Here is a 16930-nt window from a genome sequence, read left to right on the forward strand (position 1 = left end):
AAGTATGAATTTAATAAAATCCCTCAAATTTTCTATAAAGGAAACAGTGTTTGGGGATATTTCAACATCAATTTCAGGAACATCTGGGAAACAGTGATTATGAAATTCCACAGAATTTAACAAGGAAAAACTTCAATACTTTGGAATTATTTAGATATCAAAACTTTTCCAAAAGCAATGTAAATTTTGGCTATTAAACCATAATGCTCACAAAACATGAGTAAATTTGACAGAAACCTACAGAATCTAAGTTAATAATTTATATTTAGCAATGTAATTTACTATTTATTACAATAATAACTCCTCATCCTTTCTACTAAGTTGCATAGTTTAAAGGAAACACCTGAAGAAACCACAGCTCAAAGAACTTCCTCAATTCTGCATCAGAGAAACTCTAAGGAGGCTGATTTAAAAGAAAACAGAACTGAAAGCAAAAGTCTCCTTGTTGATTTAATTCTGACAATTTGCCAAGAGTAGGCCATTTCCCACTCTCCAACTCTGTGACTGACCAAATCACAATGATTCACATTCTGGTCTGCTAGCAGTTTTACAGCTTTTGTTCTATTATGACTCTATTTAATTGCACTTTCTCACTTTTGACTGAGCATCATGTCCTCTTTCACTTCTAAATCAACAATTTTATACCTTTCTTCACTAGAATTCAAATAAAATCCTCATAAAACCCATTTTTACCAACAAACTAATTGATCAAGAGCTTGCTGAAAACTAATTCTATATAAGAAAGCACTAAGCTTTACATGAGGGATGGTTGATACCTAGAACCAGAGTCCACAGTCCTCCCTTTCAGATCCCTTTCTTCTACAGCAGTGGTTCCCAAACTTGGCAACTTTAAGACTTGTAGACTTCAACTCCCAGAATTCTCCAGCCAGCAGAGCTGGCTGAAGTCCATAAGTCTTAAAGTTGCCAAGTTTGGGAACCACTGTTCTACAGTAATAGCTGCAAATCAATGGCTTCATATTCAGCCATTTTGAAGACAGGCACACCAAATCCATAAATTAAAATTAACTAAGCATAATGTTAAAAGCAGGAGGATGTGGTGGCTCAGTGGCTAAGATACTGAGCTTGTTGATCAGAAAGGTCAGCAGTTTGGCAGTTCGAATCCCTAGCATCACGTAACAGAGTGAGCTCCCATTACTTGACCCAGCTTCTGCCAACCTAGCAGTCCGTAAAAAATGCAAGTAGAAAAATAGGGACCACCTTTGGCGGGAAGGTAAATTCCATGCACCCTCGATGTTTAGACATGTCGGCCACATGACCACGGAGATGTCTTCAGTGCTGGCTCTTCGGCTTTGAAACTGAGATGAGCACTGCCCCCTAGAGTGGGGAACGACTAGCACATATGTGTGAGGGGAACCTTTACCTTTTTAATGTTTTTTCCCTGCTTTGCTTTTAAAAGCAAAGCAGGGAAAAAACATCAAACTCACCCCAAACAGGACATGCTGACAATCATTTGGCATCTTTACCCTATCTGTCCACTGAAATTCTCACTTATCTCCTTCTCCCCCCAAAAGGCTTCCAATTCTTATCCATCCCACATAGCATCCATACCCCCTTGAAGACCTAGTTCATCAATTCCTCTAAGATAGGCTTTGCTCTCCAAGATTAAATGATAAAAATATTGGGATAATGATCAGACAGTATCCCTCGGCACCAGCTACCACCAGTTCCCCAACCTTTCTTCTTAAAACATTATTCCACACCGCCTGGTCTGTTAATGGGATCTCTATGTACACGGTCTCAGTACTACCATGTAGTCCCCTCAACAACTTAAATCATAGGCACTGGAAGGAAGTAAGCTGCCATAATGAGATCTCTTAGGGATTTATCTTACTTAGCGGGAACTATCATGCAGCTAACCTAGGTTGATCTCAGCAACTCTGAAGAGTCACTTGATATATTTACCTTTCCTCCAATTAAACACCAGCAAAAAGGGCAAACCAGGTTTATATATAAAGCACTACCTTTCTTATATCTAATGATGAAACTTTCAAGTAAACAGAACCCTTTCAAAATTGTAACTATTTTAAGTAGGTAGGCTGCATTAAAGAGCCCACAATAGAGCATCTCTTCTCTTAGTGACTGATACTGGGGAAAGCCACTGAGAAGACATATACTGACACGTCAAAGTTGAATGCAATGACTACACACTTCAATGATAATTCTGTCAGGCAAAAGAAGCAGCAGCAGCAATATCAACACCCACCCACTCCCAGCGCTTTAAAGGGCTAGAAGGAAAGAGCTGGGATTTAAGGAGCTACTAGAGTGTTTCTGTCCGCCTACACAGAAACAATAACGGCGCTTAATCGTGTATCCCTTAAAGAGTAGCTACCACTTTTTTGCACAAAGAGAAAACAAACGCAGCCACACTAATAAAACTTCTTAGAAACCCCCAGTTTTCAGTTCAATTACTAGGCTGGGAAATCAGGCGACGCCCCAGAGCAGAAGATGACCGGACCCAGACCGGGCAGCTCATCAGTTACGGGCTGCTGCAGGCGGCCCACCGGTTAGCCCACCGCCGCCCGCTCCCAGCCTTCCCGCCCCGGCGGTAGCCTCACCCGCAGTCCGGGGCCGGACACCAGCGGCAGTCCGGGTCGGCGGCCAGGCAGCGGCGGAGCATGAACTCCTCGTACTTGGCCACCAGCTGGGGCGAATCGCGCAGCAGCAGGCGGATGTCCGCCGGGTTGAGCCGCTCGCTGCACTCGGGGCAGCTGATGTTGACGCGCGACTCGGTAATCTCGATGCGCAGGTACTGCCGGAGGCACGAACGGCACGAGCGATGCGGGCAGGAGAGCAGGCGGGGCGCGTTTCCCGCCGGCTGCCGCACCAGGCACAGCGGGCACTCCAGCTCCGATGGCGGCGCCCCCCCGTCCTCCTCGGGCCCCGTCGCCCCGGGCTGGTCCTCGCTCTCCGCCGGGCAGGAGAGGGCGGCGGCGGCGGGGCCGGTGGGCGAGGCGGGCGGCGGCGCTGGCGGCGGGAGGCCTTCCTCGGACGCCGACGCTGCCTCGCGCTCCTCCAGCCCCGTCTCGGGCGACGGCTCCGGCTTGGCTTTGGCGCGGTGGCGGCGACGGACCCCTGCGCCAGAGGACGAGGCGGCGGAGGCGGCGGCCGAGAACACGCTCTGGAAGCTCAGGAGGCGGCGGCGGCGGCGGCCCCGGCCGCCTCCGGGCCCCGAGCCCCCGCCGCCGCCCTTCGGGCACTTAGCCGGCGGCGCGGCGGCATGAAGGGAGGCCGGGCGCGGAGACCCCGAGTCCTTCTCCGAGCCCATCGCGGCAACGGCGACGCCAACTCTGACGGAAAGGCGAGCCGGGGCAGAACGGGCGCGGCGCCTGCGCGGAGCAGCCCTCGCCGGAGATGCCCAACGGCCGCTGCGCGTGCGCAAACAGCGCGGCACCGCCCTCCTCCACCACCCAGCAGGCCGCCCTTCTGGCAAGGCGCTCGCCCTGAAGGAGGGCTCGGGGAGATTGACCCGTGGTGCGGTTTACGCATGCGTGTGACGTTGGCTGAAGCGTTTAGTGCCTGTCCGGGTCTCTGGGCTGCTTGGGCAGCCGGGAAAGGAAAGTGGGCGTGGCTGAGTGGGAGGAGGGCGTGTCCAGTGATGGATGGTTGGTTTTGGTGTGCGGCATTCCGGGTCCCTTTGCAATGAAGGGAAGAGAGTAGGGAACCCTTGGTCTGGAACGGTCGCGGATCTCCTGCTTGTGCGGGGGGTGGTGGGGTGTTGGACTGGAAGACCTCCGAGATCCCTTCCAGCTCTCCGATTCTGCTGCTGCTACTCCTTTACTCCGAACTGCCCTTTGAACTGAGCGGCTTTGCTTTTTGTGCATGGGGATGGCACCCGGCTCTAGCCCTAAAGCAGGGGTGTCCAAACTTGGAACTTTTAAGACTTGTGGACTTTAACTCCCAGAATTCCCCAGCCAGCCATAATTGCTAGGGAATTCTGGGAATTGAAGTCCACAAGTCTTAAAAGTTCCCAAGTTTGGACACCCCTGCCTTAAAGGCAGCCTTGTTATTGCTGGGGAAGGAGGCACGAAAGGCATGGGTCGCTTAGGCTGAAAGTTCTTAGGTGAGAAATTAAAAAACATTAAAATAGATGCTACATCCTGATAATTCCTCAGCAATATTTACCTCTCTTCGCCTACAACGCTTTCCTTTTTAAAAAAATGTCTTGGGACGTGCTCAACATTCCCTGGAATTCCCCTTTTAGTTCTCCCCAGATAACGTTCACACACAGACACACACACACAGAGACCCTAATACGCACAGTTCTGCCTCCCTTTGCACTGTACTCACCGTACATTGTGAACAACAATTTATCTTTTAGTGTAGGATGTTGTGCAAACTCAACTTGTGATTTCTTTAGAATTCAGTGTGTGTCTTCTAATCATCAGACCCAAATGGTTAAATTAGCCCTGGACTTGCTGTGCAAACACTGCCTTTATCTAAATATGGCAGCTTAGTCAAATATCTGAAAGAACAAGATAGTGAAGTTTACATACACACATCATCACACCCCTACCATTGGAGGAGAGAGATATATATAGAGATGTGTGGTTTCCACCTTTCAGACAGAAGTCTCTGGAAAAGCTAGCTCAGTCCCCCTGGCAGCCCTTGTTGACTCTTCTTTTTTTACAGTTTTATTGATAGTTTTGTCTGGATGGTCATGTTTGCTTTTTAAATATTGCAAGCTACACAGCATTTTTTTAGAGCTGGGTGGCTTTACATTCCAGTACTGTGTATTATCCACCTATCAAGTTTTTCCCTAGTAACACTAATGAGCAGATGTTTGATGGTGTTAAAGGTCTTAGCGTGGGATGTTCCAAGCTGTTTCAGTAAAGCTGCCTTTTGCAACTGAGGAATGGGAATTTTGTCAATGCTGAAGGTGTCCAAGCACTGCTCCAGATGTTTCATCATTCCACCTTACTGTTGCTATCTTTGCTTTCTTATAGTTCATTGCACAGTCAGCCAGATGTTTAATCTGGATTATTAGTAATTGTTTCCTCAACCACATAATTGCAGAAACAACATCCAGGGCCCTGGTGGAATTGCGTGCAGTTGTTCTGCTGCTTGAGCCATCTCCTAACTGACTGCAACCAGAGTCGGTGAGAGAGGGTGATTCAGGCAGAATGTCAGTGTGCCCCTAGAAACCACCACCTGCATTTTTTTACTCAGCTCTCTGGTGGAGACTACCCTCTGAAAGTTTATCATTCATGTTCCAATGCAGCCATCTGCAATATATGCTTGCCCATCAACCCATTCTCAGTATAGGTATGTGGCAACACCTATGTGCAGTTGTGAGCAACTCTAAATCAGCCTTTACATAAGAGTATTCATAAGGAGAACCATCTCTTCTCCAGGTGTTTCTCAGGCTTGACAGTTTTAAGCTGTGTGGACTTCAACTCCCAGGATTCACCAGCCAGCCTTGACAGCTGCCAAGGTTGAGAAACTGTATACATATTTTCATTTCTTTCAATTTCATTTGAGAAGACTAAGCACCTGTCTTCCTCTGAACCCCTTCCAACCTGTCTGCACCCTCCTTGAAGTGAGAATTGGACCCAACAACTTTCCCTATGAAATCACATTCATGCGTAATAAAGTGGAACTATAACTTCTTAAAACGTGAACATTATGGTTCCAGTAATGCATGCTAAAATTGCAAAATTGCACTGCCTTTTTTCCGCCATTCATATCACTTTGCTGATTCCAGGCCCTGAAAAGGTTCATAATAGCTTTTTAAAACTTAGCTGATTTAAAGATAGTATCAGATGTTTAGTTCATGACTCATGTTCAGCTGCTGTCCCAAGCTAAGCATTTCCAATTGTAAACCTTGAATATTGAATTCTGACTTTTAAAAAGAAATATGCAACCATGCATTGATCTTGGCTAAATTTAAGGCTGAGTTTTCCATCCTACCATAGTCATTTTGATTTTGATATCCTTGCTGTCTTCTGGGATATTAGCTGAACTTGCTGGGTTTTTAATTAGCCAGGTCACCTTGTCCATGCAAGCGTTCAGAGTGGAGCGGAGCTGAATACAGTCTGGGAGAAAGCGAAGGGCCCTTATTCTCCTTCCCGCCATTGATCCCAATGGGCAACACCTACAAACTGTACAGATAGTCCTCGACTTACAAGTACAGTTGGAACCATAATTTCCATTGCTAAGCAAACAGTTGTTAAGCGAATCACACCTGATTCTACAACCTCTTTGCCATGGTTGTTAAGCGAATCACTGCAGTTGTTAAGTGAATCACTGGATTTCAATAAATCCAGCTCCCCCCATTGACTTTGCTTGTCCAAAGCCAGCTGGGAAGGTCATAAATGCGGATCACATGATCCCGAGATGCTGCAACTGTCATAAGTATGAGGGGGAGAAGCTGACATCGCGACAATACGACATGCGATCTTGGAGCTCCAAGTTCACAGTCGATATTTCTGCCGCTGGACGGTCCTTTTGAACCTAAACCATCCTGCAGAGATGGTGATAGAGAAGAGTACGTCCTGCTGATCTCAGGGACACCGCAAAATCCCTGATTGATCCAGGAGAAGCTCTTTTTTCTGATGACAGAAACGCAGCCATTGAAGCTGCTGAAGTTGGGATAGCTCTGGAATAGAACGAAAGCGGAAAGAGAAAGTGTGTCGAATTGGTGAGGAAATTTTATTATTAGAAAAGAGACTACCCAAAAAAAAATCAAAGCTAAATTAAAATTGAAGACAGAAGAGAGTAAGCAGCAAAATTAAGCCATATTAAACTTAGTGTGTTATTTTTTTAATTTTTCTTTTTATGGATGGAACTTTTATAAATGTTTCCTATTTTTGAAATTGGACAGATTAGTTTTTCTTCTACTTTTTATTTTGTTTTATACCTAAGGATTAAAAATTTCTTTTTTTTACAACGCTTGATTGGAGTGTTTTTCTTTTATTCAAGAATTTTACTTCTTAAATTTGGAATATAGAGAGGAATATAAAGAGGGCTGTAACAACAGAGGGAAAAGAAGTAACACTGCCACTTAGAGGCTGGAGGCGTGGAAACATTGTTTTTTCCCCTTCTTTCTCTTTGATCATTTGATTTACATTTCAAGGCTTTTCAGCTTATTTACAGAAGAGTTATAGTGGGAAGAGCACAGGTTGTTTACACAGGTGCTCTTCGGGAGCATTATCAGCAGCTGGGCTGGAGTGACTTGAAAAATTGTAATGAACTTGCTTGATATCTAATAAAAAGCCTTGAACGTCATAGTGGCAATGTTTACAATTGGGAAAAATGGTGCAACATGGAAAAGAAATCTCAATATTGCAAATGATTATGTCTGAAACTCAAAAAATATTAGTAGTAACAGAGAAAATTGAGAAGAGAATGGAATATATAGAACGCAGAACAGTAAAAGACGGAGTGGCTGAGGTTTCCGTCATCCCGATTTGTGCATCTTGTTCCATCTTTGATGATAGAGGGAGAAATTTTAGCCCCCTCAGAGAGGGCAGCAATCTGGGCATCCTCCTGCATACGGGGCTTAGTTTAGAAGAACACCTGACAGACGTGACCAGGGAGGCCTTTTACCAGGTTTGCCTGGTACGTCAGTTGCGCCCCTTCCTGGATCGGGATGCTCTGTGCACAGTCACTCACGCCCTCGTCCTTTCCCGCCTGGACTACTGTAACGCTCTCTACATGGGGCTGCCCTTGAAGAGCACCCAGAGTCTTCAACTGGTCCAGAATGCAGCTGCACGGGTTATCATGGGGGCACCTAGGTGCTCCCATGTTACACCCCTTTTAGGTGGCCTGCACTGGTTGCCGGTTGTCTTCCGGGTGCAATTCAAGGTACTAATTATGACCTTTAAAGCGCTCCATGGCTTAGGCCCAGGGTACCTACGAGACCATCTACTGCCACTGGTAGCCTCCCATTGTCCAGTGCGATCCCACAGAGTTGGCCTTCTCAGGGTGCCGTCGGCCAGACAGTGTCGGCTAGTGACCCCTAGGGGGAGAGCCTTCTCTGTGGGAGTGCCTTCCCTCTGGAATGAGCTGCCCCCGGAGCTTCGTATAATCCCCGACCTCCGATCCTTCCGACGCGCCCTAAAAAGTTGGCTTTTCCAGGAAGCCAGCCTGGCCTGAACAAAACAAAATAAATTATTAGTCATTGTTAATTTTAATTCGATTTTTTAAATGTTATTGTCAATTTTATTGGGTTTGTTTGGGTTATTCTATTTTTTTTTAACTTTTGTATTATGTGTTTCTTTTAATGTTGTATGCCACCCTGAGTCCTTGGGAGAAGGGCGGCATATAAATCTAATAAACCTAAACCTAAAAATAGATGGAAAAATTGAGGATGTTTATCAAATGAAAAAAGTGGAGGATAGAGTTCTTAAAATTGAAGGAAAAAAGGAGCAAAGAGATAAGAAAATGGTTGATACTGACAGTATACTAAGCGTGGTTGGAAATGGCAAGAGTGGAATATGGAAAGGGGAGATAGATGGACTGGAACGCTACCTCAGATTTCAAAGCACCTTAGCAAAAGCACAAAGCCAGTCAAGGGATCCTATGTTAGTCACTCTTTACCAGCCCTAGGAAACAGACAGTGGCAAATTTCTTTAGAAATCTTGCCAAGAAAACTGTCGGGACTTGTTCAGGCAACTTGAAGGCACCAAAACAAAAAGGGAAAGGGTTGTTTTGAGACCAACATGTTTGAGAAATACCACTCTAGATCATCTTCCCTTAACTTCTTGTCCTATGGCTTCCCTCATCCACCAAGCTGCCTACAGGAGGAGGATTAAACCCACTTGGAAGCTGTTGCCTCCTAGCTGGATTGCAGCAATGCAGGTCCTGTCTGGGGTCCCAGGAATGGCTTTCCCCATTGGCATCCCTGTGGCATTGTTGACCTTTCCCCCTTGACAGGTGCTCACCTTAGTTTGCAATCGAGCAAATGCATCATGGGTTACCTATTTCCCCATGGCAACCAACATGGTGGCCCAAAGAGAAGTGGGGCCGCATATGATAGATCGAAGCTCTGTTCTTCATCTCCCCCAAGGAAACATCCCACTTCCTTTGCACTTCCCAGAAAAATTTGCTGCTCTTTCTGACATGAGCAATATTTGCCAAATGCAAGCAGCAACTTGCAAGAGCAAAGAGGGGTGTGGCATCGAATCCTGAGCCACTTTCCCTACTTACTTCCTGCCAGAAGGCAGAGATTGCAGGCCAGAATGTGCCTGCGTGTTCAGGGTTCCTTCATGGCCCCTTTGTCTTTCCTCTTCCACGTAGGACAGAAGGCAACAAGCTTGTCTGGTGATACATCCCATGTTAAAAATTCAATTTTAATTTCTGATTGCTCCTTTTGCACATATAGCAAAGCAATTTCCTCTTTCATCAAGAATGATTTGCAATTAACAGCCTTTCTGTGGGAAGAGCCACGTAGCCTTTTGAGTTGCTATGGGCAACTGCAGAATTTTCACTTGAAGCGAGCAAGGGTTGGGAAAGTGGAGGTTCTAGTCAATTGCAGCCACTCCTTGGAAGTGGGATTGTGCAATGCACATTTTGTCATATGCAGCCAAGAGATGGCCTTATCTTTCACATTCAGTGTCTAAAGTGTAGGTTTTTAGTCCAGAAAAAAGACAAAGATGGTTGCTGTGCTTCCTAAAATTCTACAAACAGGATCCATTCAAAGCTCTTTTTTAGCGCAGGGAAGATGTTGATGAATAGGCAGGACTCCTCCTCTTTCCTTAGAAGTCTTAGATTTAGGTGACAAGATTGCTTCAAACTACAGTTTTATAGGTTTCATAGACCCAAAACCAATACTTTGTTTGTGAGATTGTCCTGCTATTAGTTATCGAGAAGCACTACTTAAACAGAGAAGGCCTTATTTCTGTCTAGGGACAAGAGATGTCCTAAAGCTGTCAACAGAAAGCTCTTGTGTGCTGATATTTGCCAGGATTGTTATGACCTTCAGGCATCTGTCATAAAAGAATATGTAGCCTCTCAAAATAAATGTAATGTTGCCCCCCAAATTGCTCAACAGTCAAAATTCCAGAAACTGCATGATTCATTTAGCCTCAGAGCCAAACACATAAAATGGACTTTCCTAAATTGAAGCAGGTGGGCAGGAAGCCATATATTATGCTAAGCCATGATGCGATTTGGTTTTGATTTAGATTTTAGGATGATATGTGAATTGAACCTAGCAATTGTTTTTTGTTAATCATGGTCTGTGGCTTAAAGTATTGTGCAAGGCCAGCCAATTATAGTTTTCTCAACACATTCTAAATTAACAAACCATGAAATGGCATAATGCAAAACAAAATCCACATGGTCAAACTGAAATTATCCAGCTTGACTCCTTATATAGGCTTTTTCATTCAAACGTCTGAAGAAGCAGAAGGGCTGGAAGTGTGTATGTGTGCACAGGTTGTGGGTCTAAAAAACGTCTGAGTGAATCCAGGAAGAGGGAAAAGGCAGAGGGTCTGGAAGTGTGTGTGCTGTGAGTTTTAAAAACGTTTGAGTGAATCCAGGAAGAGGGAAAAGGCAGAGGGGCTGGAACTGTGTGTGTGCACAGACTGTGAGTCTAAAAAATGTCTGAGTGAATGGGTAATGCACTCAAGAGAGGTTGGAGCGTGGAGGTTCGAAAGAGTCTTCTTGCATTGAACAGGGCATTGGTCATGAAAGTCTCTGTCTGGGCTCCTCCAGTTCTGAGCATTTCTGGTTCAAACTAGTTAACACACAACTGCACTGTGTGCCTTTAGGCATCACAGCCAGGCCTGCAGAGTTGGGGGAAAGTGAATGCTTAGCAAGATTGCCTGGAAATTCAGCAGGAACCGGCTACTCATTTGGAGCCAACACAAGCCAATGAATCTCTTGCATTCAAGGTCAGATTCTTGGATCTCAGCCCTCAATACAGGGACAAGATGGAGCGTGAGCAGAAAATGTTCCTGCGAGAGCATACGGGTTCATAACCACAGAGCCAGGACTCTTTGGAAAGGGGAAATGAGGCGAGCAGGGGAAGGTTCCCACTCAAGTAGCTAGATGCAGCTGCAGGCATGCACCTGGCATTGCTAAAAGCCTCCCTCCACCCCGGATTGGCTAAAACCAAGATTGGCTTGCCAGACGCCTGCCTTAGGCTCTGAATTAAGGAAAATGAAGTGGTTTTGCAGGGTTTGGGGAAGATAAGGCATTCTTCCAATGCTCTTTCTGATAGAAAAGAATTCTCTTTTGAAACATGATGATTGGTTTTGTTCAGAGAGGTCTCCAAGAGGCAATCAAAGAACCAAGCCCATCCCTGGAAAGCCGTCATTCCCACCCCAAGACCAAGGAAGCCCCTGAGAGCCAGAAGGCCATTTATTCTGCATCTCATCTGTAGCTGAGCAGGCATTTGGGAAGGGCTAAACAATGCATGTTTTTGCAAAAGAAGCCAGTATGGGCCCATAAGCTCTACAGTACCTCTGGATTCTTCCCAAAGAGCCTGTCTATTCCACACCATTTAAAACCTAATTAAAATATTAAAAAGAAAATGCTGCTTCAGACCTATTCACAAGAATAGCTTCTAGATTTAATTTGCCTTCTGAGCATCAAGTGTTTATGGCGTGCAGTGGCTGCCACTTTGCAAGTGAATTCTACCTGTGCTTTCTAAAGTCCAGATGTGTCCTCCTCAAAAAAATACTGCCTATTCAATTTTCAACAAAGAGAAACAAACAAACAAAATCTCCCACCCTTTCTTGGCATGAGGGAGAAAGAAAACTAGGAGATTTTGCAGCAAAGGGACCAAGAGGAACCTTTTCTTGACTAAGTCATAATGGAATCTCTTTGTACCCCTGATATTTCCCAAGTTCTTTGCTGAGAAATGCATGAAGATTAATTTACCATGTCTGGTAGAGATTGTGTGTGTGTGTGGTGTGTGTGTGTGTGTGTGTGTGTCTGTGTGTGTGTGTGTGTGTAAATAGTCAGTTCCCAGGGAAGTAAGGATTCAGGAAATGGTGATATGAGCAACACTGCTTCGTTATCACCAAAAGAACCCATTGGTTTGCCCAATCACCAAAAGGTAGCTTAAAAGGCAAACGAAGAAGACTCTGCCATAATGTACTTTTGGAATATGTGGGTTGCAGATGGGAAATAGTTCAAGGTTGGAATTCTTGTGCTCCATCCCTTTTGTTTTAACAAGTCTTACTAAACAGGCTCTCAGAGAATCACGACTGGAAAATGAAATACTTTCTGATTGAGGCAAATACTGAACAGGGACTGGCAGCACCTGTGGCCATCTTCTTACTGCTGCCAAAACACCAACGCCTGAAGGTAGAGATTGAGCTCTTTTAGCCATGCTAATGGCACAGAATCCTAATCCGTGCTCATTGTAGAAACCCAAATTAAAATATTTCTGACAATTAGTGGACAAGTCTAGGTTTATTATCTATTCCACTAGCCCTCCTGTAGGACATTCTTCAGGCCATTCAAAAGCTTCTGCCTCCCTATGAATTATGACCATTACAGGTAATCCTCCTTTAGCAACTGCCTTGTTTGGCAACCATTTGCAGATATGACAGTGCTGAAAAAATAACTTTATAACCAATCCTCACATTTCTGCAAAGCAAAGGAAAGCTGAAGTCAGATTATAAGGACTATTGTGATTTCATTTACCAACTACTTTGATTAACAACCAAGTTTCCAGTCCCAAGTGATAAACAGATAAATAAGGACTACCTGTATTTGGTGTCACACTCTAGAAGCAGATCTTGCCCTTCTGTGTCAGATTGTTTCAGGAGTTAAGAGTTGGCTCTCGCATTCTCCCTCCACCTTCTCATTTCTTTGAAAGGACTCAGATTCTGGAGCCTGATTTGTCCTGATGGATAAAAGTGATGTCTCACAATTTCAAAATTATACCATACTTCTGTTGAGGCAGCCTAAAAATGTGCTTGCAGCCACTTGATATAGTTGACTCATATTCTCTGGAAAGATTACACAGAAACTTTTTACAAACAAGACTACAGCAAGGTTTGTAGACAGAGAATATAATCAGAAACCAATTCGGCTTGGAAGCAAAGTATAATAAGCAATAAGCTACAAATAGGAAAGCAGCAGGCACAGGTGAATTCCTCAAAAAAAAATACCCACCAATGGTGAAAGTTGCACAAAAGCATCCGTTAATGTGCAAACAATTTAGGGTCAACAAATATGGGACTATGGTATGCCGCCTAGAGACTGGAAGAAAAGGTTCTGCTTAATGCTGTAAAAAGCAGTTATAAAAGAATGTGTGACTTACAGAAATGTTGCAGTAATTGTTTTGCACAAATAATTTTTGGTCAAGATCCTACAAAGAAGGGTTGAAGACTATGTAGAGAGTGATGTTACAAATGAACAGATAGACTTCAGAAAAGACAGAAGGCTAGGAGATTTGTTAAGGCAGGTACAATGTATAATGGAGAGAGGAAAATTGAGAAAGTGTGGCAATTTAGTTTGCATCATTAACTAGAGCAAGGCCATTGGATAAACAATGCCAGAATGCAGAACACAGAGGATTGATATGCAGGCAACAGCACTTTGTTAACCAAGAATTAGGACAACTTAGAAGAGTTTATTATAAAAGTAAAAATGGAAAATGAAAATCTAGATTAATGTTAACCACTAAGAAATCAACCATTATACTTTATGAAGTATAACAGCAAGTTAATGAACATGGTAGGTTGTTTTGTGTCTTGCGCTTAAGAATAAGAGGGACAGCTAGTTGAAGAAGAGGAAGAAGGCAATGATAGACAAGAACACAAATAAGGACATTTCAATATCAAAGATCAGAAGAGATGAAGCAATGTTTTTCCAAAGGCAAAGTATAGTTGGAAAAACTAACCAAGCAAAATAAGTTTTTATGCATATGATCATTAATGATTACTAATAGCAACTGCAGATAGACAGAATTGATCTGAAATAAAGGGTGACCAAGTTCTGGAGGTGAAGATCAGCAAGCAAAAACTCACAAACTCTGGGAAAGTGACATGAAATGAATATGCTTGGCAAGGATGAGATATATAACTGCCAACACAACAAGAACACTACTGATGTTGATGAATGGGATCAAAGACATTATTAGAATCACCTTGGAAGAGCTATCAATTATAACTGAGGTTACGAATGTAAGCATTCCTTCATGCTCAATTCTGTGGCACTGGGTTTTTTTTTCAGAAGTATTGACGAGCCATGTATCTCCAATCTTGTATTTTGCATTTGTTTCTTGAAAAAAGCACTTTAGTTTGCTTCCATTAAATTTCAATGTTATTTCAATTATGTATTTTTTGGAGTATAAGACACACCTTTTTCCCACAAAAAAGAGGCTGAGAATCTGGGTGTGCCTTACACACTGAATACAGCTTTTTTTGCCTCCCAAAGCCCCGCCCCTTCACCAAAATGGCCATGCATACTCTTATGGAGGCTTTCAGAGAGCTCCTGAGGGCTGGGGAGGGCAGAAATAAGCAAAAAAAAAAAAGCCCGGGGTTTTTTTTTGCTCAATTTTACCCCACCCAGCCCCCAGGAACACAGCTTCCTACACTTGGAATACTGCGTTCAGTTTTGGTCGCTATGGTGTAGAAAAGATGCGGAGACTCTAGAAAGAGTGCAGAGAACAGCAACAAAGAGGATTAGGGGACTGGAGACTAAAACATATGAAGAACGGTTGCAGGAACTGGACATGTCTAGTTTGATGAAAAGAAGGACTAGGGGAGACATGATAGCAGTCTTCCAATATCTCAGGGGTTGCCACAAAGAAGAGGGAGTCAAACTATTCTCCAAGGCACCTGAGGGTAGAACAAGAAGCAATGGGTGGAAACTAATCAAGGAGAGAAGCAACTTAGAACTGAGGAGAAATTTCCTGACAGAACAATCAACCAGTGGAACAACTTGCCTCCAGAAGGTGCGAATGCCCCAACACTGAAAGTCTTTAAGAAGATGCTGGATAGCCATTTGTCTGAAAATGGTATAGGGTTTCCTGCCTAGGCAGGGAAGGGAGTCCACCCTGCTATCAAGTTGGACAGTAGAGGATTTTCCTCACTGCTTAGTTACCTCCTTCTTGACAGCCCTTGCTTTCCTCAAGAGCAATCCCTTCTCCCAGCCCCTCTTGTTGCCTCCTCAGCAAACAGTGCCCTCTCCTTCATCCATCACAATGCCTTCCAGCCCTACTGCATGTTTGCCATTTCCCATGGAAACAGTTGCTATGGCAGCGCAAGTGGGGAATTCCATCTTTTGGCCCTTCTTTCCTCAGCATCATCACCGCATCTGGCAACTGCAGCTTGTGAGCTTCTTAAAGCCTTCATGAAAGGACTCATAATGGGTGGCTACGTTCTGCTACTCTGCCAGACTGGAGTCCAGGCTACTGGAAGTAAGACTGGGGATCTATTAGCCAGAGGCACGTTAACAAATTCCCTCTCTGGGCTTGTAATTGTAGATGCCAGCAGGGAATATACATGTGCTTACAGCTGCACGAATGCAGGTAATCTTTCACTTACAGCCACAATTGTGGCCAGCCACTAAGTGATGCAGTTGTTAAGCAAGCTGTGGCCAATTTCATTAACTTTTTTGTCATGATCATTAAGCAAATCTGGCTTCCCCTATTGAATGTATTTGTTGGAAGCCCCCAGGAAGGTGGCAAATAGCAATCATGACCCCTGGATGCTGCAATCATTATAAATATATGCAGGTTGCAAACTGCCCAAATTTTGATCATGTCTCCACAACCGTCATAAGTGTGAGGTTGTTATGTTAAAGTTTTTCACTGAGGTCATAATGTCAAATGGTTGTAAGTGAAGGAGTACTTGTAAAGGGAATACAATGAGAAAGGTCAGGTGTCCCAGGAGGAAACAGGCTAGGAACGGCTTTCTCTTTCGCGTCTTTGCCATCCGAACACCCAGTAAATACGGCACAGATGTTGGAGGATGGAAAAAGCCGGGAAACTAAAGGCTGCTCCAAGGACTGAGCCGTTATCCTCTTGAGCACAGCTGGACTGGAGGAAGGGGTGTTTGGGGGTAATGGGACCAAAAGGAGGCAGAAAAGCTCAAATAGGATTCTCCCAGGTTCTTGACTTTGTCGCTTGTTTCCTGTGAGGACATGACAACTTTAGGATGGGCAAGATTGCCATGACCAAGCGCTAGCTAGGTATTCCGAGTGTTGTAATCCCACACACCCAACAGGGCACTTGGCTGGGGAAGACTGCTAGAGCCACAAGGAGAGACTGCACAGAATGTTCTTCTTCTCTTTCTTTCTAGCAGGCCCTCTGAGATGCAGTTTTTCTCTCGGTCAGCAAATGTATCACCAAGACAAAGTTTGAAGCAGGTCTTTTGTTTCACCGCTTGACTATGATGCCTCTACAGAATAATACGAGGGGGAGGGAGGAGTGGATTCTTGATCAGTTTTCCCAGCATTTAGGAGCAGAAGTTTCCAATTGTCAGATGATGCAACATAGAAAGTATTCTGCATTTGCTTAGAAGTGCTTCCAATGCATGTCATATGGCTGAACCCCAACCCTCAAAACCACTTCTGGAATTTAAGCAAAGCAAAAATTGTCATAAATTAAGGACAGCATGCTACTTGAGCAGCATGGTGGCCTGGAGGTGGAGCTCTTGCCTCACAATAAGGAGGCTGTGAGTTCAAACCTAGGTGACAGCAGATATTTCTCTCTCTGGGTGCAAAAAGAAAATATCTGCTGCAAACACCAGGAAGGAGTCAGGAAGGACATCCAGCCAGTAAACGCTCAGCCCCATTCAGTTGCCTTGACTCCACCCTGAGGAGGGTTACATTGTTGTTAAAAGAAAAGCAAACTCTACTAAAAGGGACAAACTTTTTCCAAAGCACCAAAAGGGAATAAATGAAACAATGGTTGGGAACTAACCAAGGAGATAAACAATCTGGAACTGAGAAATTTCCTGACAGAACAATTAATCAGTGGAATGACTTAACCCCAAAAGTTGTG

The 16930-nt window shown here is 44.3% G+C and overlaps 1 protein-coding gene across 1 annotated transcript in view; it reads right to left on the reverse strand.

The window, feature by feature from the left end:
- The window catches only part of RNF19B (ring finger protein 19B), a 29316-nt gene extending 25942 nt beyond the window's left edge, over positions 1-3374 (reverse strand). The window contains exon 1 of the mRNA XM_032227569.1: positions 2577-3374. Coding sequence (XP_032083460.1) covers positions 2577-3286 — 710 coding nt within the window. The 5' untranslated portion in view covers positions 3287-3374. The remainder of the gene's footprint in view (positions 1-2576) is intronic.
- Between the last annotated feature and the right edge of the window lie 13556 nt (positions 3375-16930).

The sequence above is a fragment of the Thamnophis elegans genome, chromosome 12, assembly GCF_009769535.1.
Source record: "Thamnophis elegans isolate rThaEle1 chromosome 12, rThaEle1.pri, whole genome shotgun sequence".
NCBI classification, from domain to species: Eukaryota; Metazoa; Chordata; class Lepidosauria; order Squamata; family Colubridae; genus Thamnophis; species Thamnophis elegans.